This window comes from Argiope bruennichi, chromosome 7, assembly GCF_947563725.1.
Source record: "Argiope bruennichi chromosome 7, qqArgBrue1.1, whole genome shotgun sequence".
Taxonomy (NCBI): Eukaryota; Metazoa; Arthropoda; class Arachnida; order Araneae; family Araneidae; genus Argiope; species Argiope bruennichi.
The window spans coordinates 46,168,234-46,188,774 of record NC_079157.1 but is presented as its reverse complement, the minus strand read 5'-3'; the positions used below and the strand labels follow the sequence as shown (position 1 = coordinate 46,188,774).

Genomic DNA, 20,541 nt, shown 5'->3' with positions numbered 1-20,541 from the left:
AGCGGGCATGTCCGTGGCAAGTGCCATAAGTAACAACCTCGGAGTAAATGCCGGAAGAAATAATATTAGATTTGTTGTTTTTTTTATTTAAAAGAAATGCTTTAAATAGGGTACTAAAAAGAAGAAAATAGTGTTGTTTTTTTTAAATCGAAAAGTATGGAAGACAAAATCGCATGAGCTCTGATACTATTGTATTATTTTGTGTAAATTTAAGTTTCAATCACATTTATAATATTATTTAGTGTTTTTCTGTCTATGGACATAAATAAATTTTTGGGATAGACGAAAACCTTTATAATTTAATTAACATAAGTAATAATAATAATAGCAATTGATTCACAAACAAATAATAATAGCAATTGATTTACGAACAAAGTATATGAAATATGAAATTTTGCCAAAGTATATGAAAAATATATGAAAGTGAAGAGAAAATTAATTTTACTCATAATAAAAAGTTCCAAACGATTTATTTTTGATATGTATGTGAGCTGAATCGGAAACTGGAACGTTTCTAGCTAGAGAATAGAAACATCTATTTGGATTATAAATAGGCAAAAAAAAAACAAAAAAAAACGTTAAATTGCAACATTAAATATATGATGCAGTTTCTTGAGTCCAAAGAACCAGTAGTTTGGAATCTGAACGTTTAGAAATTTCCTTTCTTATGGAATTCTTTGGGACCTAGTTTCTTTATAATATTATTTTCTGTTGATAATTTTTGAATTTTATTTTTATATTTTTGATAAAAATCTATTTTTTTAAGATTAATTAAAAAATAAACCAAGTGTTAAAACCTTTTTTTTTATTTTGATGATTTCCGATATTTAAATCTTAATATTTTTAATAATTCCACATTATAAATATCATGGAAATTAATTTTTTCATATTCACTACAAGATGGTCCCATTCACATGGAATCAAATTTTTTAATTAAACTCTCAAAATCTCATCGGAAACTAGTAAAAAATTTCATAACTCTAATAATCAGGAAATTAACGAAAAATTAATATAAAAAAGTTCCATCTAAACGAATATGAAAGAAAGCCTGATAACTGAATCGCAAAAGAAACCATTTCGAATAAAAGTTCGGTAAAACTTGAGATTAATGTACGGTTTCTGGCCAAGCACATCAAAATCGCGCCAATCATCCAAATAACTCACCAAAAATCCGGCATTGTATGGTTACCAGAAATAGTGACAAATAGCTTTTAGAGTTGCAATATAAATTATCGTGATTACATTTGGCGAAAAATCGCCCCAGAATAATTCAATTTTGAAAAACGTACATTAATTTTAAGTCTAAATAAGGATTATATATCTGGCATTAGTACTAATTAAATTTATGCTTTTGTGCCAGGTCGCCTGTGCTTCGGATGGGTGACGGACAAAAACGTTCTTTCCTTCCCTGTCTTCATGATGCTGACTTTCGTCTTCCAAGGTTTCTTTGTCGCTCTCCTGCCCTTCGCCATGAGTTTCGTCGCTTACATGATAGTCCTCGTCCTCTATGGCATCACGGCAGGTATTATCTTCGTCTACTTCCCCGTCCTGGTGTACAAGTACGTCGATGAGAACAATCAGGCTATAGGAGTGGGATGCGTCGGACTAATATCCGGAGTGGTGACTTTTGGCATACCGCCACTCATTGGTAAGTCACATGATAGTGTTTTATGCAAGTTTTTGATGAATCAGGATATGTGGTAATTTGCAAATAGCAAATTACTTTTAGAAGAAAAGATGTATGTAAAGTACTAATTATTTACATGATTTCTGTCAGATAAAGCTAGTATTAACTATTCGTTAGTTACTATGTCTAATAGATACTCACTATTACAATATAATTTTTTAAAGCTATAATTTGCCAGATATGGTGATTCAGGAAATGTTAATTAAAATATTACATAATTGGAGTTAAATATTTCTCAAGTTTCAAAATGCGAATTCGCCAAATGTGGTGAACCATGAAATTAAATGTTTCTCAAGTTTTGTCAAGACCTCACAAATCACCGAAGGGGCATTCGGGAACCACTAGAGTAGATAATGATATGGTCCGGCACATGATGATTGGAAGAAATATCGTTGGACGAATCCAACTGTAGAATGTTTTGCGAGGTGGCAAACAGAGAGCAGGCATTAAATCGCGAATCCTTCTTGCCTCGGTAGCATTGTTCAAGATTGAAATGGGAATATCATTGTATGGAATACATTCCATTGGTTCGAAACTTTCCACTGCTATTTTGAGAGGTAAGTGCCAGTCATGGATTCCAGAAATATTCTTGTCAAATTAAATATAATTTTGTACTTTCTCCGCATTTAACAGTCTTTCTTGGATGGTGATGTCTCCATCCAAAATACAGAAGCTATTTAACAAGGGTTTGATATGGCTCAGAGGTCTAACATCTGCAAACGTTCACCTCAAAATCAAGTTCTGAAACCTACAGAAAATGTTTGGAATATATTAGAAAAACACTCTACTATGCAGCCCTGTTTACAAGACCAGAAACCGTCGCTTGGCACTCTCTGAACTTTAATCTTCCTTAGTCGCAATATTTTATAGAAACAGACGATACAATACGATACAATTTTTTAGGAGTGTGGGGAGAATTTTCTAAATATGATGATCTATGAAATTTCAGTTAGTGAACATCTCACTAGCTTGACGATGAAATAGTTCCTTAATCTTAAATCTAACCATTGATTGCTACTAACGGGGAGTTAAATGCACTCTATTATCTTTACGAATGCTTGTTTAAACCAGAAGTCCAGCAATTCGAGGTAAGGGGTTTAATAACATTTCAGTTAATTCTAAATTCTATTATTAATCATTATTATATCATTACTCCTATAAAATTTAAATTACGATCTAAAGAGTTACAATTTCAATCAGAAAATATTTTGAGATTTGGCAAACATTTCGCAATCTTGGTGATGAGACTGTGGTGAATAGCATATAAGCCAATAACAGCTCTTCTACCAGAGCAGCTGTTTTGGTAAAATGGTTAAGTTACTGGACTGTTAACAACAAGGTCCCAGGTTCTATCCTAGCACATCTCAATATCGCCTCAAGTCTGTACAGACATCCTTTTTATTGCTGCTAACAGAAAGTTAAATGTATTCCATGATCTTTTCGAAAATCCGAATATGTATAATTCGAACGCGTTATAATTTTGGGTGACTAAACCAACAAAATATTGAATTAATGATCCTTATTCTGTAGATTTTGTCATAAAATGTTTAAAGTTTATTTTATTTCAATAACGATACGTATCTTATCTCTTCCATTAGGTTACTTCAGGGATCGAATCGGGTCTTACGACGGACTTTTTTACATCATAGGCTTGCTGTCCATTATAACTGGTTGCCTGTGGCTGCTAGAACCTGTGTTCCTCAGGAAGACAAAGAAGGAGAAAGAGGCAGCCAATACAGAAGAGAGCTGAGAACAAACAAAAAGAAATCTCTCTCGCTCTCAAAGTCTTTCCAAAAGCTTTTTTTATTCGAACACAGATTCCTTTTCATGACTTTTTTTTGCTGCGTACGAAATATCTAGTATCAGCAATACTATTTGAATTCTGGATATTTAAAAGTTTGTTCCCAACATCATGTAAAAAAAGGCAAGAGAGAAGAAATAACCAATCAGAGATATTACTGCAAGTGATTAAGTTGTGGATATGCTACAATTATGATTGATCAATTTTTCACTCCTGTATTTTCAACTATTGAGTGTGAATAGATCTGTTATGTGCACCAGTAATATCAGCATCAATGTATAAATAATTTTAATTCACTTCATTTTGTAATATTTATTAATTTGAATTATATTTAAATTTTAATGGGCAACCAAAAATGCTTCATAAATTTAAACTGTTAAATTCTATTCTGTATAACATAATCCAATCCAAAATGTCTGATATTCTATGTGTAATTGTTATGAATGCTTATGAAAAACTATGGTTCATATCTTAAACATTGCAAGACATTTTGTCTTACAGATGGAAACATTCTTATGTGTACTTCTTGTACAATTTGCGTTTTCGTATGAAATCTACAATAATGTGCCCCTTTAGTTGTCGCAATATGGAAAGCGAATATCGCTTTTCTAGCAATCTTCTTGCTGAGTTATGTATTAATTTTTTGCCTTATTAATTCACACATCTTTACTTGGGGCTACATATAAAAGTACGCCAAACAAGCATGTCTGATACTTGATTGGCATTGTTGGCATCCTTGGGGTTGTGAAATACATTGCAGTAGATTTCACGCTTTTTTTCAAATGCTATAAAATCGTGCACATTGTTGCGATATTTTGTATTACCGTTAAAAAATTGAAGAGTTTAAATTTTATCTACAAATTATCGGCACAATTTATTGTACAGAAAAATTCAGTTTTAATTTTCAATTAACGACGGATATCTAAAAATGGAATAACATATAAAGAATCCCTAAATATCCCTATCATTTTTGTATTTGGGTGGGAAATTATTATACTTCTATTAGTATGTCAATTTGCCAAATCAACTCGTCAATACAGTGTGAATTCGAAGAATGATGACAAAGGACAGAACATTATTTTAAACATATTGTATCCCTAGAGTCAATGGGAGGGGACTGATATCTCCTAGGGATTGTCGATCCTGAAGAGTTTACACTTGGCGGCAACATATACTACGATTGGTCATATCTAAAATTGTTGATGATGCGCTGTTCAGTGGTTACGGGATGGTCTGCAGTGCGTTTTGTTCCTATTTAAATTTATCATAACTTAAACATATACTTTGACACACATGGTTTTGGGACGCTTAATTTTTCCTAAATCATTATTTTTTTTTGTTATTCTTTCCTATGTTCTGAAATGTGATCCATTAATGAGGATACCTTTGTAATATCTGACAAATATCACAGATTACAAAACTTTTGCAAATGTCATTTGACGAAATTTGCATAAATTCTACTAAATTAGAATGCCACGGAGACATGTACAGTCTATTGCCACTTATATTCGAATATTTAAAGCTCTACGAGAAAAATAACTAGTGTAAATGCTGTCTGAAGTTAATTGATGTAGTTTTTTTATTTGAACATTAGTTTAATACTTAAATGAATACTTTACTGCGACAATTCTTCTTCAGTGAGTCTTGTCTTCCATTCTTATTTAATCTTGATGAGGATGGCATATTTTATGAATTCAGAAATAGAACAAAAACTATTTTTATTATTAAAATTTTAGGAGCATTGGAAAATAGTGACTTTCTTTTTACCAAAAATTACAAACATTATTGAATAAAATTTTAATATTTGGATGATGTAATCATCCTCTTTATCAATATCAGTTGCCCCCAGATACGCAAATTTGCAGGTCAGATCTAAAAAATAAATATGGTTTCGGATTTTTAAAAAAATTAACCAAATCTTCTTTGAACTTACGTATTTCGAAAATTTCCAATTATTGTAAGAAATGTTGCAGTTATCGATAGTGTATTTTTTCCAACAAATTAAAAATTATTTAATGAGATATACTTATTTAGGTAAATTTTATTATGCTCATTATTAATGTCTGTCGACTAAAGACGAGCAAATTTTCAGATTAAGATATGTAGAATAAATAATGGTTTCGAATTAAAAGCCTCAATAAATTCTAGTTTGGAATTCTTTCATATTTCTAAATTTTCTCATCAAGAAATGTTACAATTATCTGATTAAATGATAATCATGTGATGTGAAGCAGTTTAGATGATTACCTATCCTGATTCTTTTATCATGAATGTTTCATGCTGCTGGTAATTCTTTCATTTCCATGCTGTTGAAGCGTACGCTTTCTATTAAAAAGAACCGGATACACAATTCTGTTATCTCTTTTTAATAATGACTATGAAATTATGTAGTTATGGTTTATCCTGATTGCTGGCAGCTCGAAATGGATTGATCATCCCACCAAAGCCATGTTTCATGGGTATAAATATGGCTTTGGGATTTGTAACGGTATTTCTATGGAAGAGAGTCATTATATTTAGATTTGGGTGATCATATAATACTGATTTACATTTCCAATACTATACCAATAAGAAATACTGTTGCATTACGACAACAAATTGCTTACATTTAAAAAACTAGTCTTGTTTTCTTCTGGCAGAATGCGTGGAACTTAAACCTTCTTTTGCTGATTTGATAGATATGCCTCCAATGTTTTTGAAGGATGGACCAAGTTATTGTAAATTCAAGGATTCGAAAACTCGCCGAGTTTTTTCGCATGCGTCAAGATGTGTTTATTTAGTCAACATAGGGGTGAGAGGAAAGATGAAAAGAGAAGATGTTTACATTTAAGAATAAAATAAACTCGGATTATTCGTGGACTTAGAAAGCGAAAAATATTGCGGATAACTTGTAGTATTATAAAAAAAAGAAGATTGAAATTCACAATAAAATATTTTGGAACAATTTTTTAATGTAAGGGATTTAAACATCAAACTATGATGGATAAACGGAAAATTTCTATCCTTAAAATTTGATAATTCACGCATTTTTAATAAAATAATAATAATTTTTACGTTAAAAGAATTCCTTTGTATTTCTTTTGATTTTTAGATAGTATTTTGAAAGTAACAATGGTAAATAATGTCAGTCACATGTTAAAACACTTCTCTTTTTTTTTTTTTAACTTGTGTATTGAATTTTTTTTTTTAACTAACATGTTGAAATGAACAACTGCAGATAATATTGGTTGCATTTAATAATTTTATATGAAATATTCTTTTCCATTCCTATAAGTTTTTTTTTTTTTTTTTTTGGCGCTTGAACTTGCCATATAAGCAATAAGTACACAATCTTGAGTTAAAATTAAAAATAGTACTGTCAGAAACGACACTCACTTACACGTAGGAAAAACACTGAATAAAAATCAGGGTTCAATTCAGAAATCAAGGTCAAAGAATGACGAAGAATTCTGGAAATGCGCTCATCCTTCCTTGTTTTCACCCCTTAGCTAGGTAGAATAATCGAAAGGGATGGTTTTGGGATACTGAAACGAACAGTAAGCCAAGCTCTCATCCTTATTATTCCTTAATCTTTTTAAAAGGATTTGTTGCCATTTCTGTCCCTAAAATACTATTATCATAAAACGTATATCTTTTTGGATGAAGTTAGTGTGAAAGACCAAAATGACCTTTCATGGATTCAATAAATCACTTTTGGCGTTTATGGGCATGTAATACGATTGGGTAAATACAAACAAAAATTAAGTTTGTAGCCTTAATTGCTTCTTATGTTCTCAGAGTTAATGTTGAATGTGTAATAAATCTAAATTTTGACATGGCATTTCTAAAAGACATACTATAATCGTAAGTTGACTACTCCGATCAGCCCTGAGGAACACGGATAAATCTGAATGACCGGACCGCCACGACAGCAATACTGGCGGGAACTGTGGTTGAGTACTAAGGGCCACCACCGGCTAAGGCACAATCCTTCCTATGGGAAGTACATCCTGTCATCGATGGGAGATAGCCAATCCCCACCTTTTCTGTATCCACCAGGGCGGCGAGAACCAACCTCAATATCGGAAGCTTCTCATCCTTATTTCTGTGGTGCTCCCCCCCTTCCGGTTGGAGCTTGAAATACATATTATAAAATTAAAATTGGCCTGTAAAATAAAAAATTAGAATTCACTTTTGCTTGAAAAAAAGAAAAAAGGCCGCGGTGGCCTAGTAGTAAGGTCTCAGCTTCAGAACCAGAGGGTTTCAGGTTTCAGACCCGATTCCACGGCAGAAACGTCGTGTACGCAGGCCTGATGTGCGCTAAATCCATCGAGGGCTAAATGTCTTCACGCTGGTGTAATGTGGAGAGTGGGTGCCAGTTCAGGTGTTGTCCTCGTCATCTGACCGCGGTTCAAAATGACGAGGTCCGTCCCAAAATGGCCCTAGTGTTGTTTTAAAAATGGGACGTTAATATAACTAAACTATACTTCACTTGAAAAAAATATCTCGCACAATTTCCGCGTACGTAATCAACCGATAAAAATAAGTATATATTGATATGCGCATGAACGATCATTCTTGTGTTTACTCTAAATATAAACCAACGTTGCACAAATCAACGTCACATTCAAATTTCAGTTCTGATTTTAATTCAAATTTCAAAAAACAATTCCACTGACGACATTTGAAGTGTTGAATTCCAGAGTTTATTTTGGTTCAGAAGTCTTCAATTTTTACTTGTTGAATAAGAGATGATGCTTCAAACAAATCAAGATATGAGTTTAGTTTAGCTATATTAATGTCACGCTTGAAAGCAACACTAGGACTATTTTGTGACGAACCTCGTGATTTTGAAACGCGGTCAGATGACGAGGACAACACCAGAAGGTGTAGAATTAGGCAGAATCAATTTATCCTCTCATCTCGGAAGTGGTGCCATAGTGATTTCAATTATTTTAATTGAAAGTTTATTTAATTATTTATTAATCATATTAAGATGAATTAATAATTTAATTATTAATTGATTTATTATTTGATAATATTAATTTGATTACTATAAAATCAATGTTTTTTTTTTATTTTATATGTTTACATACTGTATTCAAATATCTCTACATGAATACTGCAGTTAAAGCCAGTTGTTTCTTTGTCTTTTCATATTTATTAAAGAAGATTAAAAAAATGAATATCTTTTTCTTTTTCTTACAGTGACATGGAGATTTATGGTTTTAATAATTAGAATTATATAGTATGTTGCTTGCATGTGACTTATTATAAATTTTAATTTTAATTTGAAAAAAATGGTGCTTATACTTTGTATGCATTGTCATTTTATGTATAAACTGTCCTTATGTGATTTGCTTGTCGTATATCGATCTTAAAGCTTTGTAATCATTTTTGAATAAATGTTAATATTTTTCTTGATGTTTAAAATGTTTCTTCATTCTTTAACGATTGAAAACTGGCAGTTTCTTTTTGAATGGTTGAAACAATTTCCCTATCTGCACAAGGTAATAGACAATATCTTCACAATGACGTTCGATATTCTGAAGGCGTTAATATTCAGTATCGTGAAGATACCATAATAGTATTGTTAAGTATTTGGATCCTATTCCGCGGATCTGGAATTTTCCCTATTCTATTTTCACATTCAATCATTATAAAGAAAACAATTAATTTGAAATCTTTTCATAGTCAAGGAATGAAATCTTTTCTAATTCTAAATTGATATAAAAAATATTGTGCGTGCGTGTGTGTGTTTGCTTTTTTTTTAATTTTGAAACGGTGTAATAACAATTTTTGAGCAATAATATTTTTGTAAGTTATCAAGGAAAAATCACGAAATTCAATTTCAAATTAATTTTTAATTAACTAACATTTTAATTAGATATTTAAAACTATCGTTCCAAGTTGCACATCCCACCTTTTAAAGTATATATGTGCCAAATTTGGTAACTCTAGGTAAAATGGTCGGATCTGTAGAGCGCCAACACACACACACACGCCATATGGATGCACATGTATTCATCTTTATTATTAATAAAGAAAATATTTAAAATTACAAACATTTATTTCTGATTGTAAAGAAATAATGCTGATTATTTCCTTAACCTCCAAATATTGTTCTTTCTTTCAATTTTAGAATCTGTAATTAATGCATTTATCAACTATTTCAATACTCATTATCTGCGATTTAAAAAAAATAAAAATATTTTTAGAATATATTTGAAAGAGAACATATAATCCTTTCATATGAATTACTTGGCATTTGGGGGAATATTTCTTACATTACTATGCTGCAAACATATTATAATTATATATTTACTACAAATATATGTTATTCTTTTATTGCAGGATTATTTTTGATAATAGTCTACTAAGTAATGACAAATGATGTATTTCTAATAAAGCATGCATTAAGGTTAAGCAATTGTTTCTAGTATTGTTTTAATTATAAGATTTAATTATTGTTTCAATCATGAAAAAATTTTGTTTCTCAATCTATCTTATGTTTTTCAAAAAGTATTTTCTCTAGATATGATGGAATGTACTTAATTATTTTTGTGCGTAAATCAGTATTAATCGAAAATAGAAATTAATTTTCTTTTATTTTTCTTTCACTTTTCTTTTCTTTAATTGAACTTTTAATTGATTTTTATAAAATACATATAAAAAGTGGATACTAATTAAGTCATTGAAAAATCGGTGGAACTTTTTTATGTGTAATTGAAAAGTTATTCTAAAATTAAATGGTTTATATAAAAAGTAGAATTATTTTTTATTGTTTTATTGTAAATTAACTAGATGGCAGCACGAATGTTCTTCAATATGAATTTGTTAATTCTTTTTAGATAGTTCATTGTTTCTTGACATCAGCTAAATACTTTTCAAAACGTTTTTTTTTTTTTTTTTTTTTTTTTCTTTTCTTGACACGTAATTTACTTTTTGAAGAAAAAAGAAGTGCACTTTAATTTAATTTTATTATTTTGCAGACATTATGGTTTTAGATCGGTAGGATAAACTTTTGTCTGCCATGCAAAATAATAGAAATTTTACAGCAAGATTCTTGCTTTGTTTTAATGGAGCAGCTGCACTGCTAGATGGTTATGAAGATCACATTTTTCCTTAAATATTAGTAATAAAATAATATTTCCGTAATATAAGATAGTGAATTTTCTTTTACACTTTTATTTATATGAAACTATCAATTTTTTCTGATAATTTATTTATGAATGTATTTACCAGTTTTTCGTGGTTTTCTCACAAAAATTCTAATTATTTTTAATTAAAAAGTTATTTACTTTAAGAATAAACATTTATAAAAGTAAGTTATTTCATGTGAGTTGTTAATAATTTGATTGCTTTAGAACATAGACGTTTTAATGATTAAGAAGAAATTACTAAACCTACTCTAAAATGCATAAAACAGCTCGTGTTGATTAAATTTAAATTATGTTTTTAAGATAATCTTAGAGGTTATAATTTACAATTAATAGAGTCGAACCTCTATAAATAGAAAATCTCTATGCAACGAAATTTCTGAAGAATATTAGATATTCTGTAGCAAAATAGTTTTTGTATATCGAATAAAATTTCGACCAAAAACTGTCTGTAAAATACCTAGACATTGATTTCTCTCATAAGAAGGGAAAATAAAGAAAAACATTTTACCTCATTAGAAATTTTCCAAAGTTTATTTACCAAAAAGTAAAAAAAAAAAAAAAAAAAAAAAATTAAATTATAAGGGAAAAAAATTCACTGCAATAGAAATTCTAGGAAATTTACTTAAAAAAAACTTCTAGGTCAGTCTTTTGTTCAAACAATCTTTACTTAATTTGGAACAAGACTTCTACAATAAATTCAGTTAAGTTTTGCGTTTCCTACAAGTAGGATCCCTAAATGTGAAATTCAATTTATTAAACGCAAAATGCAGGATTATAAATAAAGCCGCAACAAGAAAAGAATAAAATTTCAATAAGCACATATAAACAATTTTAAAAAGTTGTTATTTGTGTATTTTTACTTTCTTGTATACGAGGTATTGAGAAAGTATTGTAATAGTAAAAAAAAATTCATACTCGAGATATTGACATATCTTCATCTTTCAGACATCCTTAAATTCGGAACGCACATTTTGGCATTATGTCTGTCTGTCTGTGAAAATGATAATTCAAAAACTCACTGAGCTAGATTTATTAAATTTGGACGTTTAGGACTAAATTTATAGAGTTCTATTAAATTTTGAATGAAATCCATTCACAGAAAATCTGGCTATGAATACAAGTGAACTTAATAACTACAAAATATAAAAAGTTATAAAGATAAAATTTGATATAAAGATTTATCTATTTTACAGATCTCAAATTTTGTACCAAATCTGTCTAAGGGTGGCCGTCTGCAGGTCTGTACTTTCATATAAATGCTATAAGTTATATACGTCTATTTGAGGGGAATGTAACGGAGTGCTTGAATTCAGGGTTCTTAACCTCCGGAAATAACATGTGAATAGGGTAAGGGTTTGATTCACTCAAATTCGATATGTTATCTTGTGACTATAAATGTAGTTCAGTATCAAATTTTGGTTTCCATCGGGTGGAATAAAGAGCTTAAAAAACATATTTACATAATATATTCAATAAAAATACCATATTCAAAACAAAGATTTATATTTCAAAATTATTGATCGCTAATGCATTTTAGGTACATTTTCGTTAGCCGTGCGCAAGCGAAAAATCACCAAATAATGTAGAATTCGCCAAATTCGCGTTTGGTTCACAATCCGTCAGCCGGACGCAAGCGAAAAATCACCAAATAATGTAGAATTCAGCCAAATTTTTTACGCCAAATTCGCGTTTGGTTTAGAATCCGTTAGCCGGGCGCAAGCGAAAAATCGTCAAATAATATAGAATTCCGCCAAATTCTCGTTTGGTTCACAATTGGCGACATTTCCGGCCGGCTAACGAAAAAGTACCCCATTCTAGCTATTCGCAGCTTTACAGAAGGTCTGCAATGTTATGTAGAGCGAGAGATTGGAGTAAATGCGAGAAAATTTCGGGTAGACCACTTCTACTGATTTAAAATAATTTTTTTAAGTCTTCTGTGATCTTAAAAAGTTAATTATGTATAGTCGTCGTTAACAAAAAAATTATGATAAACTACGATATGATTTACGACATATATTTCTGTTTGTTGAAATTTCTATTGAATTTTTCCTCATGAATGTTAGAGTTCGATTTAATGTTCGAATTGTTACAGTCGAATTTCGGCTGAATTATGATGTCATCTAATAAGACAAGGGAAAAAAAGCCATCATTACAAAGTACATCACAATATCTTTATTAATTTAACAGAAACATCGAATATATCATCTCGTCATTGTTAAACATTTATTCAAATAATCAAAGAGTTATCGGTCGATAACTTGTTTGAAAATTGTCGTCTTACACGTGTTGTACAACGACTATGTTAATGCCTGCGTCATGGCATCCCGTTTTCAGATTATTGAAAATGTTCCATTCTGAACTCCATTCGAACAGACGATTTCTCACTTGGGAAATTTCTTTGGCAAGTGAATTGTTACCACTTTACTCCATGCTGACTATGTAGTCGAAGAAATATTACACATTGTATAGAAAGCATGTAGTAAGTTTGTTTCCGTGTATACAGAAAGAGTGCTTTCTATAATGATTTTCTGGTACTTATATACTACTGCAACTATGTTAGCCAAGTTTGGCGACTTTTTTCTGCAGAATGTGTCAGACAATTTGAAATTTATTCATGTTTTGGCGCACGGCTGCGATAATATACAAGTACTGATTTTTCTTGAATTCGAATTCTGCAGTAAAAGAGATTTTGGAAACTTCGAATAAATCAAAACATTCTTCGTTGCCTCTATCAGAGAATCGATTTCTTCATCGAGATGACTTATACTGTTGATTTTCTGCTTTATCTCTTCGATTCAGTAGAAAAAATAGTCGAATGTTCTATTTTTCTAAAAGTGCAAACGGTCTCCAAAATAGACTTGCTTATTTTAAATAATTTGTGCATTTACAACAGACTTTACACATACATATTAGAAGACAAATATATATCATAATTCTGAACTTTACAGCTTCATTTTTTTCTTAATACAAATGCCATGATTTTATTTCTTAAGTTAAGGACTATCAAAAGCATTTGCAGTTTTTCTCGTCATTTAAAAATCAGCACATGTTTTTTTTTCAACTTCTTAAATAACCTCAAAACGTAAAATTAATAGTTCAAAGTTGTACTTCGAATTCATTCAAATCATCCTTCCATTATATTACGACAAAAAAAAAATTGAAAATCAAACACTTATACAAAGATGACATTTAGAAAAATGCAATTAGGATGCATTTTGTTTCTAAACTGTTTGTTAAAAGTGTCTTAAGCGGAACAAAAAGGAATGACTACAAGTTATTAGCATCGAAAAGATTTTCCCTTAAGGCTAACTGAACTTTTTTGGTCCCACAATAATGATGAGATTCAAGGCAGTTCCATTTCTTGGTGCAACAGTAATTTTGTGCAATAAACAAACAACAATTATCTACCTAAAAATCCACAAATTGCCTAATTTCTTTGGTATGACCAGAGTTAAATATGCACATACGAGCAAGTTTTTTTAAGTGATAAATGTCATTTATGCATCCATTCATCATCTAAACCACACATACATTCGTTTCATCAGTAAATGCAGCTCGGTTACATAGGGGAAACGTCCTTCCTGAGAAAATAATACGAGCACCGCTGTATTCTTTTTTTTTTTTTGTACCATTTTCACAAAGTTACATCTCCAGGATGAACCTTCCGGACCTGCAATCCTCCTAAAACAGCATCGAATTGTAAGATGGCCATGCCAGCTTCAGCAACTTTATTTATAAAATCTATCCTCGGTTGGTTGAAACAGAGACTGCTTTGGGGATGCTCTTTTTACAGCTGGGTTCTTTTTAAAGATTCATTTACAAATTCTGCTCTACAGGATGGTGCAGGCGTAGTTTTTTACGGCAGAGGGCTGGGCAGGTTGCCTAGTGGACCTTTCGTCTGTAGTCTTTGGCATCACCAAAATCCTCCTCACTGCATTCTTTAAGGAACGTTTGGTCTTGACAATCTTGAATGGTTTTACAGGTGCCCGCATCTGACAAGGCTGATGCTGGCAGCACGTGCAGTGGAGGTTGGAGCTCTGACTGCTCTCTTCCCAGGCTGTGGAGGGTTGTACAGAAATCGTGTTTTGGGGAGAGAACCACGAGGCGCTACTGGCAAACCTCACTCGACTGTGTCTGTTTTCGTTGTTACCCATCTGGACATCGTCTTTGATCGTGCTGAGGGTCGGACTAATAGGTGATGGGGTCCTGTTGGAAGAATCGTAGAGGAGAGATGGGGCGAGGGACTGAGCCCTGGCTCGGCTAGCCCCGAGAGTTACGGGGGAATAGTACTGATGGGAGTCGCCGAAGTGGTGAGGGATCTCTGGAATGGTTGGAACTATGTCCAGTGAAGCCTTTTTACGTGGTGTGCCTTTGTAGCCATTTAGCCAATAAGTTTTCATATGACCTTTGCCCTGAAAAAAGGAAATGAAAAATAAATAAAATATAGAAATGATTTTTAAGCACATTTACCGGTGTTACACTTATGCACCGAATTAACGTATTTTTAGAACTATGTACTTAAGTTTAATCACTCACAGATGTTATAATTTGATACAAAAATTACATTGAATTCCTTCATGTCTCAGAAATTCCATGTATTTTTAACTGTATCCAGACGGTAAAACATTCCAAAAACGAAACGAATATTGGAATTTAACAGTAGAGTTAATTTATGGTTTTAATTACTCAATTAAAAAATATCTAAATGGTGTTCAATTCAGTCACTTTCAAATTATTAGTTAAATTATTTCAAGCGCTTAAATTTTTTTTACACATACATTGACACATATTGGCATAGAATTATCAGAATTAAATTTTATTTTCAAGATGGAACAACTGTTTAATCGATAAAAACTGCACATGAAAATCCATACATTTTTTAAAAATTTCCGTTCCGTTAACAAGAACATAATTTGCTAAATCAATTATATATATTAGGAATATAAAAAAAATCAGTTTACTTATTCATCATCAACCTCTTAACGAAAGAAAAAAAAACGACTACAAACGTGGATTATTATAATTATTAAAAATTATTGTATGGATTCTTTTTATAATATAATTTTAGTCTGTTGAAATTTAATTTCGCACTAATTGTGAATATATCCATTCGCTATTAATAATAAATTTTATATTATTTTATAATCTATTTTCTAATAAGCAAATTATTATTTATTCAGATGCATAACAATTGTGTGGATTTGTATTCAATCGATTAAATATAGATTCTTTATTTAATCCGGCTTTTTTTTTCCAATTCATATCTTTTTCGACAGCTACATTTTTATAAACACGAAGATTTTGCAATTTCATCAAAATCGTCTGCTACTTTAAATGCAATTAAAAAAGCAATTATTATAAAAAAATGCTCAAACTTTACAAAATCGTCTGCTACTTTAAATGCAATTAAAAAAGCGTAAGAAAATATATAAAAATGCTCAAACTTTCCAAAATCGTCTGCGATTTATGTTGTATTAATGAAAACAAAGATAATAATTAAAAGGAAATTCAACAGATTCGGTAAAAAAAAAAACTATTACTTTTCAATCAGAACACAGTTGTGAAATACACTCATAAGCGCTCATTCTTCTTTAAAAGAACTCACCTTTACGGTAATAGTGCCCCGTTCTGATATATCCCATTGGTCCGGTGATAATCTTTGGGCAGTTTCTTCGCTAATGTGAATTTTTAGAGCCTAAAAATACAAAAGATGGCAGAAATAATTAAAAATGCTTGTCTGGAATTAAATATAAAAAAATAAAATAAAATCATAACACAATTCACTCTCAATTATAGGATAGATTATTTATGATTATGATAACCGAAATTTTATGGAAAATCTTCAGTCACAAATAACACAGCCATACTTTTCTCTCTTCTAACTCTCGCATGCTTAGACAAAACAGAACAACTTTTACTATCCTTCTTATGAGGCTGTATATTCTAAATATATCACGCAAAATAAGGAAGAAGACGCGACAATTTAGGTGGTTGTATCTCTCCTCAATTCAAACAATTTAGCGTATATTGACACATTATGATGCGTTTTGTGCTTCATTGCATAACGAAATATATATATATATATATATATATATATATATATATATATATATATATATATACATTTAGTATATTTTTTTGACCTATTAAAATCAAAATCTGGCACAGATCTACAGTTTTGGTTATGAACTCATTTATTAAATTCCATTTAGCTTAGTTGTCGCCTTTTTAAGTTACAGCGTTTGCATACGTGCGAATATATTGACAGATAGATTCCCAATTCTGATGGATTTAGTGCAAAATTAGATACACATTTACAATTTCTATGATGAAACTGTAACAAATATTTTACATTTAGATTTTACGTTTTCTTTGTTATTGTGTTTATATACACATGAACATAACAGATTTCTTTCAGATGGCTATCATCCAAAATTTCGTGGAAATGACCGCTCTTTTTTGTGTTAAAAAAGGAACTAAAATACAGTTTATTATTTCAAGATTGAACTTGTAGTTCTTCTATTGAAAATAAAAGAAATCAAAAGCAACTTCGTGTTTTGTTTTTCATTTATTGTGGGTTATTTCCTTTTGTGTTCTGCTTCAAAAACAATTTATGTCCTTTCTGAATTCATTTATTCGTGGTTGTCATGTTCTAATTCCTGATATAGTCAGGAATTTTAGGTATCTCATTACATGCCGTAAAATTACTTATTATATTTAATAATATTCAAAACTAATAAATTTTTTTAAAAATTAACTTGTTTTTGTTAGTGTATATGAAGTAAAAAATAATTTTTTTAGGAACCCATGGAATCATAATTCAATCACACTGGTAGAATTGCTGATAAAAATATTTTATATCGATTAGAATTTTAATTGCATTTAAACATAATTTAATTTTTTATAAATGCTTAAGAATTTTATTTTTATAATATATATCATGACTAAGATTCTTTGGTTTAATTATACCTGGTTATGAATTTTTGAAATAAAAAATAAACTTAAATAATTATTATGAAATTAAACACTCACTTCACTTGTGCTTTCCATTCTAGAGGCTGTGTTTACAGTGTCGCCGAATAGGCAATATCTCGGCATTTTGAGGCCTACAACTCCAGCCACTACTGCACCCGAATGAATACCTGAAAGTTAAAATAGAAGTCAATTTAATGACAGCGTATAAGTTTTATAAATTTGTATACAGTTTTTAATTTTGACTTAGAATTATAGGTTTTACTTTGAAATTATATATTAAGGAAATTGAAGGGACTCGAGAGAAAGACGTTAGCTCCAATTAATCGGGTTCCATTCAGATTTAAAAATATATCATATAAACGCAGGCTATCTTCCCATAAACATGTATGTAAAATTATATATTTAACTTGCAACACGAAAGATGATTAGTATATGTTTCACACATTAGACGTAAAATCGGATAATCGTTTTCTTTTTTGTTTACAAAGAATATATATGTATATTTAAAATAATAGGCAAAACCAAAGATCCGTCCCCTACCAGAATTATTGTTTCGATTTCGCCAATTTTTATTTCATATGAAAATTCATAACCCCTAAATTTGTCTTTAGGACTTTACTGTTTTCATCTATAACCCATTTTCGAGAAGAAGAAGAAAAAAACAAACACTACTTTATTGTACATTACCTTAGGATTACCTGATTGTTTTAGTCCAACTTGAGTTAGTTCCAACCTTTGCACCGATTCGACATTTCAAGATTCAATTTTTGTTTCATTTACAAACTCATGATCCTAGATGTATCATAAAATGTCATTTTCGAGAGATATCTCTAAATAAAACTTTGATTGAGTCCCCAGCGTCAATAATCTGATCGATTTTACCAATTTTATTCATCAAATGATTTTGTTACTTTTAGTACATTACCAACTAATCAGAATCCTCCATATTTATGTCGTAAGCATAATTTTAAATAGTCTTTTCATTTGATGTAATTAGATGCAGTTCGTTAAAATTTGCTTACAATGTTAAATTAATACTATTCCTATGGTGGGAAAACAGATGGTTATGGAAGGTGGTTATTTAAGATTAAAAATGTAATGACAAATTATTGACAAGCTAGGATGTTCCGGACTAGACAGTGGAATATCCTTAAAAGAATTTTTAATATGTGGGTTGTGCCTTATGTTTCATAACCTCGTTTTCAAAATTTGTGATTCAAAACTGCACAAAGAAGAATGAAATGTACACATTTTGTAATGGAGTGACAAGGCATTTGAGAATACTGTCTTAAATCTTCGTTCCCATTGCAAATTTAGAGCAGTATACATTGCCACAAAACTCACTGAGATAATTTTAGGTAAGTGTCTGAGAACAGAATTGGAGCAGGTGTCCGAAAGACCCCTCAAACAAACTACCGAATCTCCAAGCATTCCTGCGTGTCCATCGGCTTTTCCCGACGACGGGTCTGAGTGTCAAGGGTTCTGAGCCGTTGGAAACTTGCGGTGTGATGTGGACTGGGAGATTTCAGTAGAAACACCTGCATTTGCGAATAGTCCATCTGCAAGCGCACAGTGAGATCATTTCTTAGTCTTCTCATAATACGCAAGGATTGCTTTTGGGGATCCATTAAGAGAAAGATGTACAGAATTTGTAGAGAATTCTATAAAGATTAATGAGTAAAGTCTCAATTGTTGATAGAACAGAGTGTGAAATCAATATATAGGGTGATCGGTAGAGTACATAATTTTAAATCGAAAATATTTCCGCAAATCTTACAGACAACTCCACGAAACTTCTTCCTGTGCTTTTATTATGATATAGTGTACATTTTTCTAATTAAATTTTTAGGTCGATCTCTTTTATTTTTCGTAACTTTCTTATTCAGTCGCAAGGGGCGCTGTAAACTTGTTTCAATAAATTCAGCACAGTCTCTTTCTAAACGTACACATTACTTCCCTGGCTGTACGAAAAGCCATTTTGAATTTAAAGGAATTAAAAGAATTTTACCGATCACAATGCATATAAAATCAATACTTAGTTAGTTTTTTTGATTGAGCCTTATACGATTTCATATCCTTTGACAGGGTGGAGGTCCCATGGGGTTACCTCAGATATGGGTATGAGAATCTTCCATTATGTTGATTGGCTCTCGATTCTTAGCAGGGTTGAGTTATGGGAACATAGTGCCTACAATGAGAGGAGTTGTAATATTTCTGGTGATGGTCATTAGGATTTAACCTTCGTTCCCGCCACCATGCTTTTTGTAATGACGGTCTTTCAGTTTACCAAGGCAGAACAAGGTTAATTCTGATATGGTTTTCTTAAACACCGGGAGGGCCAAACCTAAATATGAAATGAAGCGATGCAATTAATTTAGTATTGTAGTTCTCTTGGGGAGGGTAGAACGATGGTGGGTATCTTTTGATGGTCCTTTCGGTGATGGTCATTTTGTAAACTGACTATAGTATCCATGTTACTATTTCGTAGGACCTAGCATGTCGATGTACCGAGAAGCCAAAGTTGCTTTTTTATACTTACCCACCTGTTGTCCTTTTGTTCCTGACTACAAATTCCATAACAAAATTTGCTTATTTCTGTCTCTTTCTTCATCCCTTTGAAATCGTGCCATATATTTAAGAATCAAACCAGCATTGAAATAAAACTACTCAAATCCAGTCCCCACTTACCCACTCTGATCTTGAGGCTTTCTCCCGTAGATGGGTCCTTGAGTCCTCCTATCACATCCACCATGTCCAGGGCCATGTGACACACCTTGTCAGCCTGGTGCTCCTCTTCTTCGGGAGCACCTGACACCACCATGTACGCATCACCGATCGTCTCCACCTGTCAAAAAGGAAGTCTTGAATCATGTATGCTTCGCACGTGAATGTAATAAGGAGAAGTATTTTGGCAGTAACATACCGGAGTGTTATTG

The 20,541-nt window shown here is 31.3% G+C and overlaps 2 protein-coding genes across 2 annotated transcripts in view; one reads left to right on the top strand and one right to left on the bottom strand.

Annotated features, from left to right (window-relative positions):
• Positions 1-8,747, top strand: part of LOC129976192 (monocarboxylate transporter 9-like) — a 52,472-nt gene extending 43,725 nt beyond the window's left edge. The window contains exons 6-7 of the mRNA XM_056089640.1: positions 1,361-1,648; positions 3,286-8,747. Coding sequence (XP_055945615.1) covers positions 1,361-1,648; positions 3,286-3,437 — 440 coding nt within the window. The 3' untranslated portion in view covers positions 3,438-8,747. The remainder of the gene's footprint in view (positions 1-1,360; positions 1,649-3,285) is intronic.
• A 4,040-nt stretch (positions 8,748-12,787) lies between these two features.
• The window catches only part of LOC129975925 (soluble guanylate cyclase 88E-like), a 159,833-nt gene continuing 152,079 nt past the window's right edge, over positions 12,788-20,541 (bottom strand). The window contains exons 10-13 of the mRNA XM_056089215.1: positions 20,294-20,450; positions 17,663-17,772; positions 16,236-16,325; positions 12,788-15,042 (exon numbers count right to left, since the gene is read on the bottom strand). Coding sequence (XP_055945190.1) covers positions 14,461-15,042; positions 16,236-16,325; positions 17,663-17,772; positions 20,294-20,450 — 939 coding nt within the window. The 3' untranslated portion in view covers positions 12,788-14,460. The remainder of the gene's footprint in view (positions 15,043-16,235; positions 16,326-17,662; positions 17,773-20,293; positions 20,451-20,541) is intronic.